Here is a 12,858-nt window from a genome sequence, read left to right as displayed (position 1 = left end):
TGCTTATTATGTGCAGAGCATTGTACTGAGAGCTTGGGAGAGTACAATATAACATAATTAGTAATAATAATAATGTTGGTATTTGTTAAGCGCTTACTATGTGCAGAGCACTGTTCTAAGTGCTGGGGTAGACACAGGGGAATCAGGTTGTCCCACGTGGGGCTCACAGTCTTAATCCCCATTTTACAGATGAGGTAATTGAGTGACAGAGAAGTTAAGTAGTAGACACAGTAGATACAGTCCCTGCCCATAATGAGCTTATAACCTAGAGGACTGTAAATCTCATAACTTCTCGGTCTCCTCAACTGTAAAATAGTCATTCAACCCCTGTTGGCCTTCTTAAGCTGTGAACCCCATGTGGGTTAGGGACTGTATCTGACCTGATTGATTTGTATCTATCCCATGGCTTAGCAGTGCTTGACAAATACTACAAAGAAAGAAAGAAGTGCTCCTTGTGCCTCTGTTTAATGGAAGAGAAGATTGTGCCATGGCTGACTGAAGGTGCAGATGCAGATTTGGGAAATCTGGCAGAAGAAAACCCTGACAGGATTTAGCAATGGGGACTGAGCGTGGAGGTGGAAAGAGGGGAAGGGGAAGGAACCAGCAAAAGAGACAGAGAAATCATATTGGTGAAACCGAGATTAGTTAGTCTCTCTAGGAGGAGTGTGTGGTCCGTGTAGCCGAAGGTGGCTGAGCAGATTAGGCTCAAGGTGAGATGACTGAATTTGACAAGGAGGAGGTCTTTGTTAATCTGAGTGCAGGCTCTGTGTAATGAAGGGGTTGGAAGCCAGACTGTAGTGGGTAAAGAAGGGAGTTGGAGGAGAGGAAATGGAGGCAGTAGGTGTATACAACCTGTGTGGCCAGTTACTGAGAACAGGTAAATGGGGCGATGGAATTCCCTTCTTCACCCCCCTCTTTCCCTTCTCCTCCAACCCTCTGCCAGGGTATTCTCCATTTCATTTCCGCCTTTCTTTTTAACGTTTTTTTTTAAGCACTTTTACTATGTGCCACGTACCGTACTAAGCAATGGGGTTGATACAAGCTAATCTGGTTGGACACACTCCATTTCCCACCTGGGGTTCTCAGTCTTAATTCCCATTTTGCAGATGAGGGAACTGAGGTACTGAAAAATTAAGTGCCCCAACAGCATGCAAGGGTCAACCAAATCAATTATCATGCCCTAACCCTAAACTTTGCCCTCATTTAACCCTAACCCCAGTTGGGTTTTTCAGACATTGAACATTTTACATTGCTCATGACACTCTCACCTTTGATTGTTTGGGTTTTTTTGTATTTTTGACAGTTCTTAGTCCTGTGGTCTTTCCCAAAACCTCCGTGACTTTGGAAAATGTCACCTAAGACTTTTCCAAAACGACCAGTCACTTTGCAATGAAAAATTGGTTGACAGAAAAACAATACTAGCTTACTTTTACCTGGTGCAATAAGATAAATTCAACACATGAAGTTTCCTCAATGTTGATATTGCTTTCAGGCCGCTATCAGTAATCCTCTGGCAGTCGGCTACGTGAATGTGACTGATGTTCGGCCAATATTTTTGGATGACCTTGAAACTTACGTCGGTGATCCAGTTGTTTCCTGTTGTAATGCAGGTAAGAACAGGACGCGCATCACACAAGTCGTTTATTCACGGGGGAAAAAATGAAGGACGGTTTGGTGCAATAGACCGACGTCACTGACCTCCCACTCTTAACTTGACAAGTTTACATTCTGAAAGGGCCTGAAAGGCAACATCTGTGAGAGCCGGGGTGCCACTCAAAATGAGAGATGTGATCTGTTGGCAGTTTCCAGCTAGAGCCTGAAAGAGAAAAACATAAATAACTAAACAGACGAGGCCCGAGGCCCTGAGATACCAGACTGGCTAGAGTTCATGACAACAGACAGCTGAAGGAGGCCAATTTTCCTCGTTAACACTAAGAGAAGCTCATTTCAAAGACAAGGCAGCGTAGCCTATTGGGTAGAGCAGGGGCCTGGGTGTCAGAAGGACCTGGGTTCTAATCCCGGCTCCACCACCTGTCTGCTCTGTGAAACTTGGGCAAGTCGTTTCACTTCTCTGAGCCTCAGTAATCTCATCTGTAATTGAGAGCCCCAAGTGAGACATGGACTGTGTTTGACCTGATTTGCTTGTACCAAAACCAGCGCTTACTACAGTGCTTGGTACATAGTAAGTGCTTAACAAATTCCATAAAAAATAATCAGTTGTATTCACTGAGCGCTTACTCTATGCTGTGATACTGTACTCCCCCAACTGCTTAATACAATGCTCTGCTCTGCACTGTATTAAGCACTTGGGGAGTGCAGTATCACAATATAACGGAGTTGGTAGACACATTCCCTGCCCACAACAAGCTTAAAGTCTAGAAAGGGAGACAGACATCAGTAGAAATAAATTATGGATTTGGACAGGAGTGCTGTGGGACTGAGGGAGGGGTGAATAAAGGAAGCAAACCAGGGCAAAGCAGAAGGGAGTTGGGGAAGACATCTTGGAGACGATGTGCCTTCAATAAGGCGTTGAATGTGGGAGCGTGATCGTCTGCCGGAGATAAAGAGGGAGGGCATTCCAGGCCTTGACTTAAGGTGCATTTTGTCTCACTCCCAGATTCGGTGCTTTGATTAATGCAGCGATCCTGAGGGACATGGACTTTTCCTGTCATTCCATTGTAGTATTTACATAACCAGAGGGTTTCATTTCATTCATTTCATTGTGTTATCGTCAGTTTTGAATATTCCTGAGGGCTTTTACCCCAAGATTTTCTGCATTTTAAGAAATGCCTGGAGTAGGATTCACCAGGTGTTCAGAAGATGAACGTAACATATCAGAAATGTCATTAATGGACCACAGATTCCCAAACTCTGTCTCTACTAGTGGTACGAGAATGACGGTTGCCTTCTTCGCTGTTGTTATCATTATTATTAGAATAGTAATAATAATAATTTATGGTACTTCTTAAGCACTTAGTATGTGCCAAATACCATACTAAGTGCTGGGGTAAATACAAGCTAATCAGATTGGACACATTCCGTCCCACATGGGGCTCACAGTCCAAGGGGGAGGGATAACAGCTATCTAATATAATCCCCATTTTCCAAATGAAAAATTGGAGGCACAGAGATGTTTTAATGACTTGCCTCGGGTCACAAAGCAGGTGCTGGAGCCGGAATCAGACCCCCACTCCTCTCACTCCCAGGCTCGCACCCTTTCCGCTACGCCACACTGCTTCAACACCCCTAACTATGAATTTTTTGAAAATGTGGAACATGTAAATTTAAGTATGAATAAATGGATTCCTTATGCTATCCACATCACAGAAGCAAAGAGTGCAATGTGAAGTTCTAAAGCCTTGGCAGATGTGCACCTCTCAGCCCCTAGCACACCTTGCCACCCACCGTGATTTGCGTACCAATGATGGGTACCTACTTTCACACAGCTATCCGTCAGAGTTGGCATGTCATTGATGATCAAATGCTGAATGATACTGCACTTGGTGCCAATGTACTGGAATCCTTGGACGGTAATCTGGATTTTTTTTTTAAAGGAAGGCAAGGCAGAATACATGAGGATTATACAGAATGATAGCAGAGGCAGCAATGCCACAGGATCTGGAGGTACTTGAAAATCCTAATATTGCTAGCAATGCTAACATTTCAATTAATCAATCAATATGACCAAAACCTCAAACTGTACAAATATTGTTAATTTCTCAAGGACAGGGACTCCATCTTCTATTTCGCCGGTATATTTACAAGCACCTAGTACAGTGCTCTGCCTTCAGAAGGTCCTCAGGATATACTGATAGTGATGAAGACCGTGTTTGTATCTTGGGACAACCACCTTTAATAGGAAACATAATGGATAGAGCCTGGACCTGAGAGTCAGAAGGTTATGAGTTCTAATCCCAGCTCCACCACTTGTCCACCGTGTGACCTTGGGCAAGTCACTTAACTTCTCTGGGCCTCAGTTACCTCATCTATAAAATGGGGATTGAGACTGTGAGTCCCCCATGGGTCAGGGACTGTGTCCAAGAAGATTTGCATGTATCCACTCCAGTGCTTAGTTCAGTGCCTGGCACATAGTATGTGCTTAACAAAAACCAGAATTATTATTATTATTAATAAGATTCCAGCTTTTTTTTTTAGCAAAGACAAAACTCACCGCAAAGAGGTTAAGATCAAGACTAAATGAATGTAATGTCATTCTTTCTTCACCTTGAGGACAGGATGACCATCTCATTCAGGACTGAATTGCCAGTTATATATCACTGCCTCCTTCCATTGAATGGATTGCTTGTGGGTGTGGCTTCCCCTACCCAAGAATGTCTTAAAGAGCCACCACAGATCATCCTTGATCTTTCCTTGAAGGCTAACTCAATGTGAAATGACTGGAGAAATAAAGAAGTTTTTATTGAGCTATAATTCTGCACCTGGAGGAATGAGACTTCTAGAAAACTACCTGGTTTTGGCCTAAAACATGGAAAATTGCAGGCACATCCTCTCCTCTGCCTTTAACAGGTTAAAAGTTAGATTAGTTCCGCTGACCCGCCAAGAGCTTGGAGTAAGTTACCAGTGCACCCCAGAAAAGTTATTTAAAAAGGTTTGCCAAGACTACTCTGACCTTCTTACTTCATGTAAAAACAGATAAAACACTCAAACTGGCAATTAGGGAACTGTTAACTATTTCCTAGTGACTTATGGAGTAGCCGTTATTACCATTTTCCTGCTTTAACCCATGGCCCTAAGTCTAATAAAAACCAAAGCATTTTCCACCTACTGTGTTCAAAAAACTGCCTCAGTGGTACAACTGTCGTCCATCCCCTCCTGCCATCCTGACAGTGGACACTGTCGTCCATCCCCTCCTCCTCCATACCTTATCTCACCTTGGCTTCACGGACTCTGTCCTCTCCTGGTTCTCCTCTTACCTCTCTGGCCGATCATTCTCGGTCTCCTACGCTGGAGCCTCCTCCCCCTCCCATCCTTTAACTGTTGGAGTTCCTCAAGGGTCAGTTCTTGGCCCTCTTCTGTTCTCCATTTACACTCACTCCCTCGGTGAACTCATCCGCTCTCACGGCTTTGACTACCATCTCTACGCAGATGACACGCAGATCTACATCTCCGCCCCTGTCCTCTCCCCCTCCCTTCAGGCTCGCATCTCCTCCTGCCTCCCGGACGTCTCCACCTGGATGTCGGCCCGCCACCTAAAACTCAACATGAGCAAGACTGAGCTCCTCATCTTCCCTCCCAAACCCGGTCCGCTCCCAGACTTCTCCATCACCGTGGATGGCACGACCATCCTTCCCATCCCGCAGGCCCGCAATCTCGGTGTCATCCTTGACTCGTCCCTCTCGTTTACCCCACACATCCTATCCGTTACCAAGACCTGCCGGTTTCACCTCTACAATATCGCCAAGATCCGCCCTTTCCTCTCCACCCAAACGGCTACCTCACTATTACGGGCTCTCGTTATGTCCCGGCTAGACTACTGTGTCAGCCTTCTCTCTGACCTCCCTTCCTCCTCTCTCGCCCCGCTCCGGTCTATTCTTCACTCCGCTGCCCGGCTCATCTTCCTGCAGAAACGATCTGGGCATGTCACTCCCCTTCTTAAACAACTCCAGTGGTTGCCTATCGACCTCCGCTCCAAACAAAAACTCCTCACTCTAGGCTTCAAGGCTCTCCATCACCTTGCCCCTTCCTACCTCTCCTCCCTTCTCTCTTTCTACCGCCCACCCCGCACGCTCCGCTCCTCTGCCGCCCACCTCCTCGCCGTCCCTCGGTCTCGCCTATCCCGCCGTCGACCCCTGGGTCACGTCCTCCCGCGGTCCTGGAACGCCCTCCCTCCTCACCTCCGCCAAACTGATTCTCTTTCCCTCTTCAAAACCTTACTTAAAAATCACCTCCTCCAAGAGGCGTTCCCAGACTGAGCTCCTCTTCCCCCTCTTCCCCCTCTACTCCCTCTGCCATCCCCCCTTTACCTCTCCACAGCTAAAGCCTCATTTTCCCTTTCCCTCTGCTCCTCCACCTCTCCCTTCCCATCCCCACAGCACTGTACTCGTCCGCTCAACTGTATATATTTTCGTTACCCTATTTATTTTGTTAATGAATTGTACATCGCCTTGATTCTATTTAGTTGCCATTGTTTTTACGAGATGTTCTTCCCCTTGACGCTGTTTAGTGCCATTGTTCTTGTCTGTCCGTCTCCCCCGATTAGACTGTAAGCCCGTCAAACGGCAGGGACTGTCTCTATCTGTTGCCGACTTGTTCATCCCAAGCGCTTAGTACAGTGCTCTGCACATAGTAAGCGCTCAATAAATACTATTGAATAAATACTATTGAATGGTTCTAGCCAAGCAGTTCTGAGGCCCAGTTTTAGGGAGCTCCAGGTCCTACTTTGCACGGCGCTTTCTCCCTGCAACCTTCTCTCTTCTGGAATACTCCAGAGACAGCTGGGAGAGCTATCCCTACACCCAGGCTCAGGAGAGAAGCAGCATAGTTAGTGGAAAGAGGCCAGACCCAGGAGACTGAGGACCTGAGTTCTAATCCCGGCTCTGCCGCATGTCTACTGTGTTACCTTGTACAAATCACTTCACTTCTCTGGGCTTTGGTTACCTTATCTTAAATGGAGACCAATACCTGTACTCCCTCCTACTTAGACTGTGAGCCCCATGTGGGTCAGGGACTGAATACAATCTGATTAACTTGTAATCTTCCCCAGTGATTAGAACAGTGCTTGGCAGGTATTAGATGCTTAACGATTAGGGAGGCTCTTCCCCCTTGCCTTCACAGGATATCCCCTCTGGTGTCCCATAAATGTAGACCAAAGACCTATCACTACTTCTCAGTACTGTCACTAGCTTGAAAGCTCCTTGAAGGGAGAGATCACTCATTCATTCAATAGTATTTATTGAGCGCTTACTATGTGCAGAGCACTGTACTAAGCACTTGGAATGTACAAAACGGTAACAGATAGAGACAGTCCCTGCCCTTTGACAGGCTTACAGTTGTATTGGACTCGGCCAGGCACTTAGCACAGTGCTCTGCATACAGTAAGTGCTTAATAAATACAATGGGTTGACTGAATGTTGGGTTTAACTGAAGCCTCTGGGAAAGGAGTGAAATCCCTGGCTGGTCCCTGGTCCGAGAGGTAGTCTTTGGGAGGGATGAGAATAAGGCCCCATGAGTAGGTTGTCTTGAGAGGAAAAAAGCAAAGAACCAGGGGTGAAGTGGGAGGACGGAATGGGAAAATAGGAGGGAGAGAGCTGACTGAATGCCTTCGAGCCAGTGGTCAAGAGTCTTTGCTTGCGGCAGTGGGGAACGGGCAAACAGTGGATTAAAATTACACTGGCAGCAGAGTAAAAAATGGATTGGGGTGGGGAGAAAATGGAGGTGGGGAAGTCCTTGAGAAGGCTGATCTAGTTATCAAGCCATAACTTGAAAGTTTTCTGGGTCAGCATGGTGGCCTTTTAGACGGAGAGGATGGGACAGAGTCTAGAAATGTTCCTGAAGGACTTGGCAACAGACCGAATATGGCAGGGGGTTGAAAGAGAGGGAGACTCAAGGATAAATGCCAAGGTTACAGACCTTAGAGGCAGTGGAGTGGGGAGAGAGGACCCTACCCTTAGCCCCTTAACACCTGTGCACAGATTCTTGTACTCTTCTGCTCCCTATGCGTAATTTTTTTTTTTTAATGTTGGTCTCTCCCATTAAATGGCATTTTCCTTCAGAGCAGGGATTATGTCTAGTAGCTTTGTTATAGTCTACTCTCCCAAGGGCTTTGGTCCATGTGCAGCACACGGAAAGCACTCAGTAAATACCATTGACTGGTTGATTGGTTGGTGGTGTTATCAATTGTCAGGTAGTCATATTTACTAAGCGCGTATTGTGTGCAGACTACTGTATTCATTCATTCATTCATTCAATTGTATTTATTGAGCACTTCCTGTGTACAGAGCACTGTACTAAGCACTGTAACAACAAATACAGACAATCCCTGCCCAACAACTGGCTCACTGTGTGTCTGTGAGATCCACATGGGACATGTACAGTGTCCAAACTGATTACTTTGTATCTTCCCCAGCGCTTATTACAGTGTTTGACTCTTAATAAGTACTTAATAGATGGGATTAAAAAAAAAAGAATTGGCCAGAGAGGGAGGAGGAGAGCCAGCACAGAACCATGTCAGAAAAGTCAAGTTTAGATAGTGTTTCCAGGAGAAGGGAGGGGGCCATGGTGTCGAAAGTGGCCAAGAGGTTGAGGAGGATCTGAGCAGAGTCCATTAAATTTAGCAAGGAGGAGGTCATTTGGTGACCTTGGAGAGAGCAAGGAATGAAGGGGGCAGAAATGGAATTGTATGGGATCGAGGGAGTTGGAGGAGAAGTAGGGGCAGCAGATGCATAAAACACATTCAAGGAGTTAGGACAAGAATGAGAGGAGAGGGAGTGATAGCTGAATGGTGCAGTGGGGCCCAAAGAAGAGATTTAGGATCAGGGTGATGTGGGTTGGTTTGAAGGCAGAGGGGTGTGAGGGAACTAGAGTGGGTGGAAGGGTTTCAATAAGGTGAGAAGGGTTGGGGTGGGAGTTAGAGGTGGAGGGGTCCATTTTGAAAGAAATAATTCTCTTGGGAGATGGAAAAGGATTTGAGAATTGATGAGGAGGTGAGAGGAAACTGGGGTGGAAAAGGGAAGGAGTGTGGCGTAGTGGATAGTGCACAGGCCTGGGAGTCACAAGGACCTGGGTTCTAATCTGGCTCTGCCACTGTCTGCTGTGTGACTTTGGGCAAGCCACTTCACTTCTCTGTGCCACAGCTACCTCATCTGCAAAATGTAGATTAGGATCGTGAGCCCCATTTGGGACATGGACTCCTGATTACCTTGTATCTACACCAGCATTTACTATAGTCCTGGCACATAGTAACCGCTTAACAAATACCGTTAAAGAAAAAAGCAAAGGGTTACAAGCAGCAACAGCTGAGAGATCACTTGCTGCAATGCCAAAGAACTTTCTTCTCTTGGCCAACAAGATTATTATCCAAAAGATATTTTTTGGAGTCAGAAAACGGGTTTTGAACTTCTTTCTGGCACTTACCCTTTACTTCCGCGCAGTGTCCGCTATTGTATCCAAGAAAATGCTTAGCTAATATTTTCTCGGGAAAACACACCCAAACACCATCTTTCAAACTAAATCCTCCTCCCTCCTTCTAACTGTGACACGGTAACCAGCCCTTCAAAATTCCTCTCCAGAAACAATGGCAGTGTTTTCGCATCCAAGCCCTCGGCACCGAGAGGGCATCCAGCACCAAACGGCGTTCTGGATCACCGACGCTATCTACCGTGACAGAGTGCAGATGGTAGTCTCTGTTCATTTGCCAAACCCTACCAGGCGTTTCTTGGGCCAGTTGTTAGCTCTAGCCATTCGGTATTTGGTTTGTTTGTTTACTTTTTTCTTATGGCACTTGTTAAGCACTTAGTATGTGTACCAAGCACTGTACTAAGCACTGGTTAGATCCAAGAAAATCAGATTGAACACAGCCACTCTCTTACCTCAATAGATCAATCAGTGTGGGGCTTGTAGTCTTAATCCCCATTTCATGGATGGGGTAACTGAGTTCTAGAGAAGTGAAGTAACTTGCCCAAGGTGACATAGACAAGTGGAGGAGCAGGGATTAGAACTCAGGTCCTTGTTGTGGCGAGGGTGGGTAAGTGTGGCTGTGGTTTGCCCCTGCTTTACTGCACAAATGTCTGCCATATTCAGATTCTCGCATGGGGAGATGTGCCTGCGAGGGGTAAACAGCCCCAGATTTCACTTTGATTAGGCCCTCACTCCCCTTACAAGAGAAGTAGCATAGCTCTACTGCAAAGAACACAGGCCTGGGAGTCAGAGGACGTGGGTTCCAATCCCAGCTCTGCCAGATGCCTGCTGTGTGACCTTGGGCAAGTCCCTTCACTTCTCTGGGCCTTAGTTTTCTCATCTGTAAATGGGGAATCAATACCCGTTCTCCCTCCTCACTGTGAGCCCCACATGGGACAGGGACTGTGATTGACCTGATGAACTTGTTTCTGCCCCAGCACTTAGAACTGCGCCTGACACTTAGTAAGTGCTTAACAAATACCATAATAATAATAATAATAATATAATAATAATTCCTTGTTCACCCAAATAAATGCCTACATATGTTCAAAGGCTGTATTTTATTTTTGTAATTTATTCTGAAAAAACCCAAACACCCAAATGTTTCTTTGAAGAAAGGAAAAAAAAAACAAGCTTTTGTTTCTCCATTTCAGTGAGCAAATACTTGGCCATGGAAAGAATCTCAAGTTCCAAGGCTGGAGAGCACTCTCCTTGCCAAATAATGATGATGATGATAATAATAATAACTGTGATATTTGTTAAGCCCTTACTATGTGCCACGCACTGCTCAGCACTGGGATAAATACAAGGTAATCAGGTTGGACACAGTCTCTGTCTCACATGGGGCTCACAGTCTTAACCTCCATTTTACAGGTGAGGGAACTGAGGACCAGAGAAGTGAAGTGACTTTCCAAGGTCACACAGCAGACCTGTGGCAGAGCCAGATTAGAACCCATGTCCCCACGCTTTTTCCACTAGGCCATGCTGTCAATAACTTCTGTGCTCTCCCTGTACCCTGAGTCGGGGTGACACAGCAATGTGCTGGCCACTCCTCTATCTCCAGGGGTTCGATTCACTTTCACTCCTTTGTCTCGGCTTTTCTCCTGCAAACTGTGAGTTGCTGACTGGGATACCAACTTTCCTGCCCGGAGCATCCGAGAGACAGCAGAGGGGATGCCAAGGAGTGGGTGGACAGAGCTAGATTTCTGCCCACCTTCCCTGTCTCCCACAGCAACGTCTTCTTGGGGAGCTTTCTTCCCTGAATGACCAACCACACCTCGGTCACTCCTTCCTCCATATCATCATCATCATCAACAATTACGTTTATTGAGCAGTGCCCAGGGTGTGCAGAGCAACATACCAAATGCTAAGAAAAGTTGTGTTGTTTTTTTATGGCATTTGTTAAGCTGCTTATTATGTGCCAGGCACTGTACTACGTGCTGGGGTAGATACAAGCTAATCAGACTGGACATGGACCATGTCCCACATAGGGCTCACAGTCTTCATTCCCATTTGACATATGAGAGAACTGAGGCCCAGAGGAGTTAAGTGACTTGCCCAGGGTCACTCAACAGACAAGTGACGAAGCCAGGATTAGAACCCAGGTAAGAAGGACCATGCTGTATCCATTAGGCCCTGCTCCTTCTCTTGAATTCGGATTGAGGGAGGCTCTCGACGATCAGAGCAGTTCCCCTACTCTGAGCTGGAAAGCACCCTGTGGGCAGGGAACATGTCTACCAACTCTGTTGTCCTGTACTCTCCCAAGCACTTTGTACAGTGCTCTGCTCTGGGCCATTGCTCTCATCAGTGGCTATCATTTAGATAGCCTGTCTCCTTCATTTAGATTTCTGCATGGTCGTGGATTTCAATACCATCAGCAAAATCCACCACCAAGCTCAAGTTCTTTCAAACATCTATATAAGCTACCTTGGAATTCTCTGTATTGATTGTGGCCAAAAGACCGGCAGGAATAAAATAAATAAGCACAACAAATTAAATGCAATAAATAAGCATACTATTTAACTCTTCTTCGGGAGGCATGGGCTTGAGGTCTTTGGTCCTTACTTTAGCATTTGATCCTTGAGGACATAGAAAACACTTAACAGACGTTCAGATTTTTGTGCTGTTGGATGGCCTAAACTGAAATTCTGTTTACCTATTTCAAGTAGCGCATTGCTTCCAAAAAGATCGTACAGATTCTTAAATACAAAACAGTAACATGTCTTCAGTTTCAAGGAAAATATCCATCTTCACTATTAGCAAACATATGTTCTGTCCATTTAAGGGCCTTTATTCCCCAGGGCCACCAAATGTCCTGCAAAGCTAAGGTACCAAATTCCTGCGAAGATATCATGAAAGGTAAAACTTGCTTGTATCTACCTCAGCACTTAGAGTGCCTGGCATATAGTAAGTGCTTAACAAGGTTGGACACAGTCCAAATCCCTCAAGGGGCTCACAGTCTTAATAACCCTTGTACAGGCGAGGTAACTGATGCTCAGAGAAGTGAAATGACTAGCCCAAGGTCACACAACAGCCTCAATAAATATGATTGAATGGATGAATGAAGGGGCAGGACTGGGATTAGAACTCAGGTTCTTCTGACGCCCAGGCCTTTGCTCTTTCCACTAGGCCACACTGTTTCTTCCATAACAGGTCTTCCATAACATGGGTATGTGTTCTGGATAGAACACTGCTAGGAAATTAGGTGTGTTCTTCTACTAACAAGAGTCTCTCTGGATAGATGTGCTGTGATATTTGAAACAATGGTTGTATGCATGTACAAAGTGCTAGTCAAACCCCATTTCCCAAAAGTGCAAATTTTCCATGATGTGGCCCTTTTCCCACCTTCATTTCCCATTCAAACCCGTTCTCCTCAAGAACGGGTAAGCGAATAAGAATAAGCTAAATAAGGTAAGAATAAGCTAAATGACAAATGCCTAATTTTATGCTGTTTCTTCCCTTCCCTGCATCAATCCGCATGAAGCAGCATGACCTGCTGGAAAGAGCAAGGGTCTGAGAGTCAGAAGGACCTGGGTTCAAATCCTCACTCTGCTATGTGCCGGCTGTGTGACCTTGAGCAAGTCACTTTGCCTCTCTGGGGCTCAGTTGCCTCATTTGTAAAATGGGGATTAAGACTGTGATCCCCATGTGCGACAGGGACTGTATCCAAATCTATTAGCTTGTATCTACCCCAGCACTTAGAATAGTGCCTGGCACATAGTA

The 12,858-nt window shown here is 45.8% G+C and overlaps 1 protein-coding gene across 4 annotated transcripts in view; it reads right to left on the bottom strand.

Annotated features, from left to right (window-relative positions):
* FBXL13 (F-box and leucine rich repeat protein 13) overlaps positions 1–12,858 on the bottom strand; it is a 94,227-nt gene that overhangs the window by 21,588 nt on the left and 59,781 nt on the right. For all 4 annotated transcript variants that reach the window (XR_005660692.1, XM_029077950.2, XM_029077953.2 and 1 more), the window contains exons 13-15: positions 3,437–3,535; positions 1,699–1,816; positions 1,434–1,596 (exon numbers count right to left, since the gene is read on the bottom strand). Coding sequence is in view for 3 of the 4 variants with exons in the window: in XM_029077950.2 (XP_028933783.1) it covers positions 1,434–1,596; positions 1,699–1,816; positions 3,437–3,535 (380 nt within the window). In the remaining variant the exon portion in view is untranslated. The remainder of the gene's footprint in view (positions 1–1,433; positions 1,597–1,698; positions 1,817–3,436; positions 3,536–12,858) is intronic.

Source organism: Ornithorhynchus anatinus, chromosome 13 (genome assembly GCF_004115215.2).
Source record: "Ornithorhynchus anatinus isolate Pmale09 chromosome 13, mOrnAna1.pri.v4, whole genome shotgun sequence".
NCBI classification, from domain to species: domain Eukaryota; kingdom Metazoa; phylum Chordata; class Mammalia; order Monotremata; family Ornithorhynchidae; genus Ornithorhynchus; species Ornithorhynchus anatinus.
Note: the sequence above shows the minus strand (reverse complement) of the source record. Positions and strands in the feature narration are given on the sequence as shown.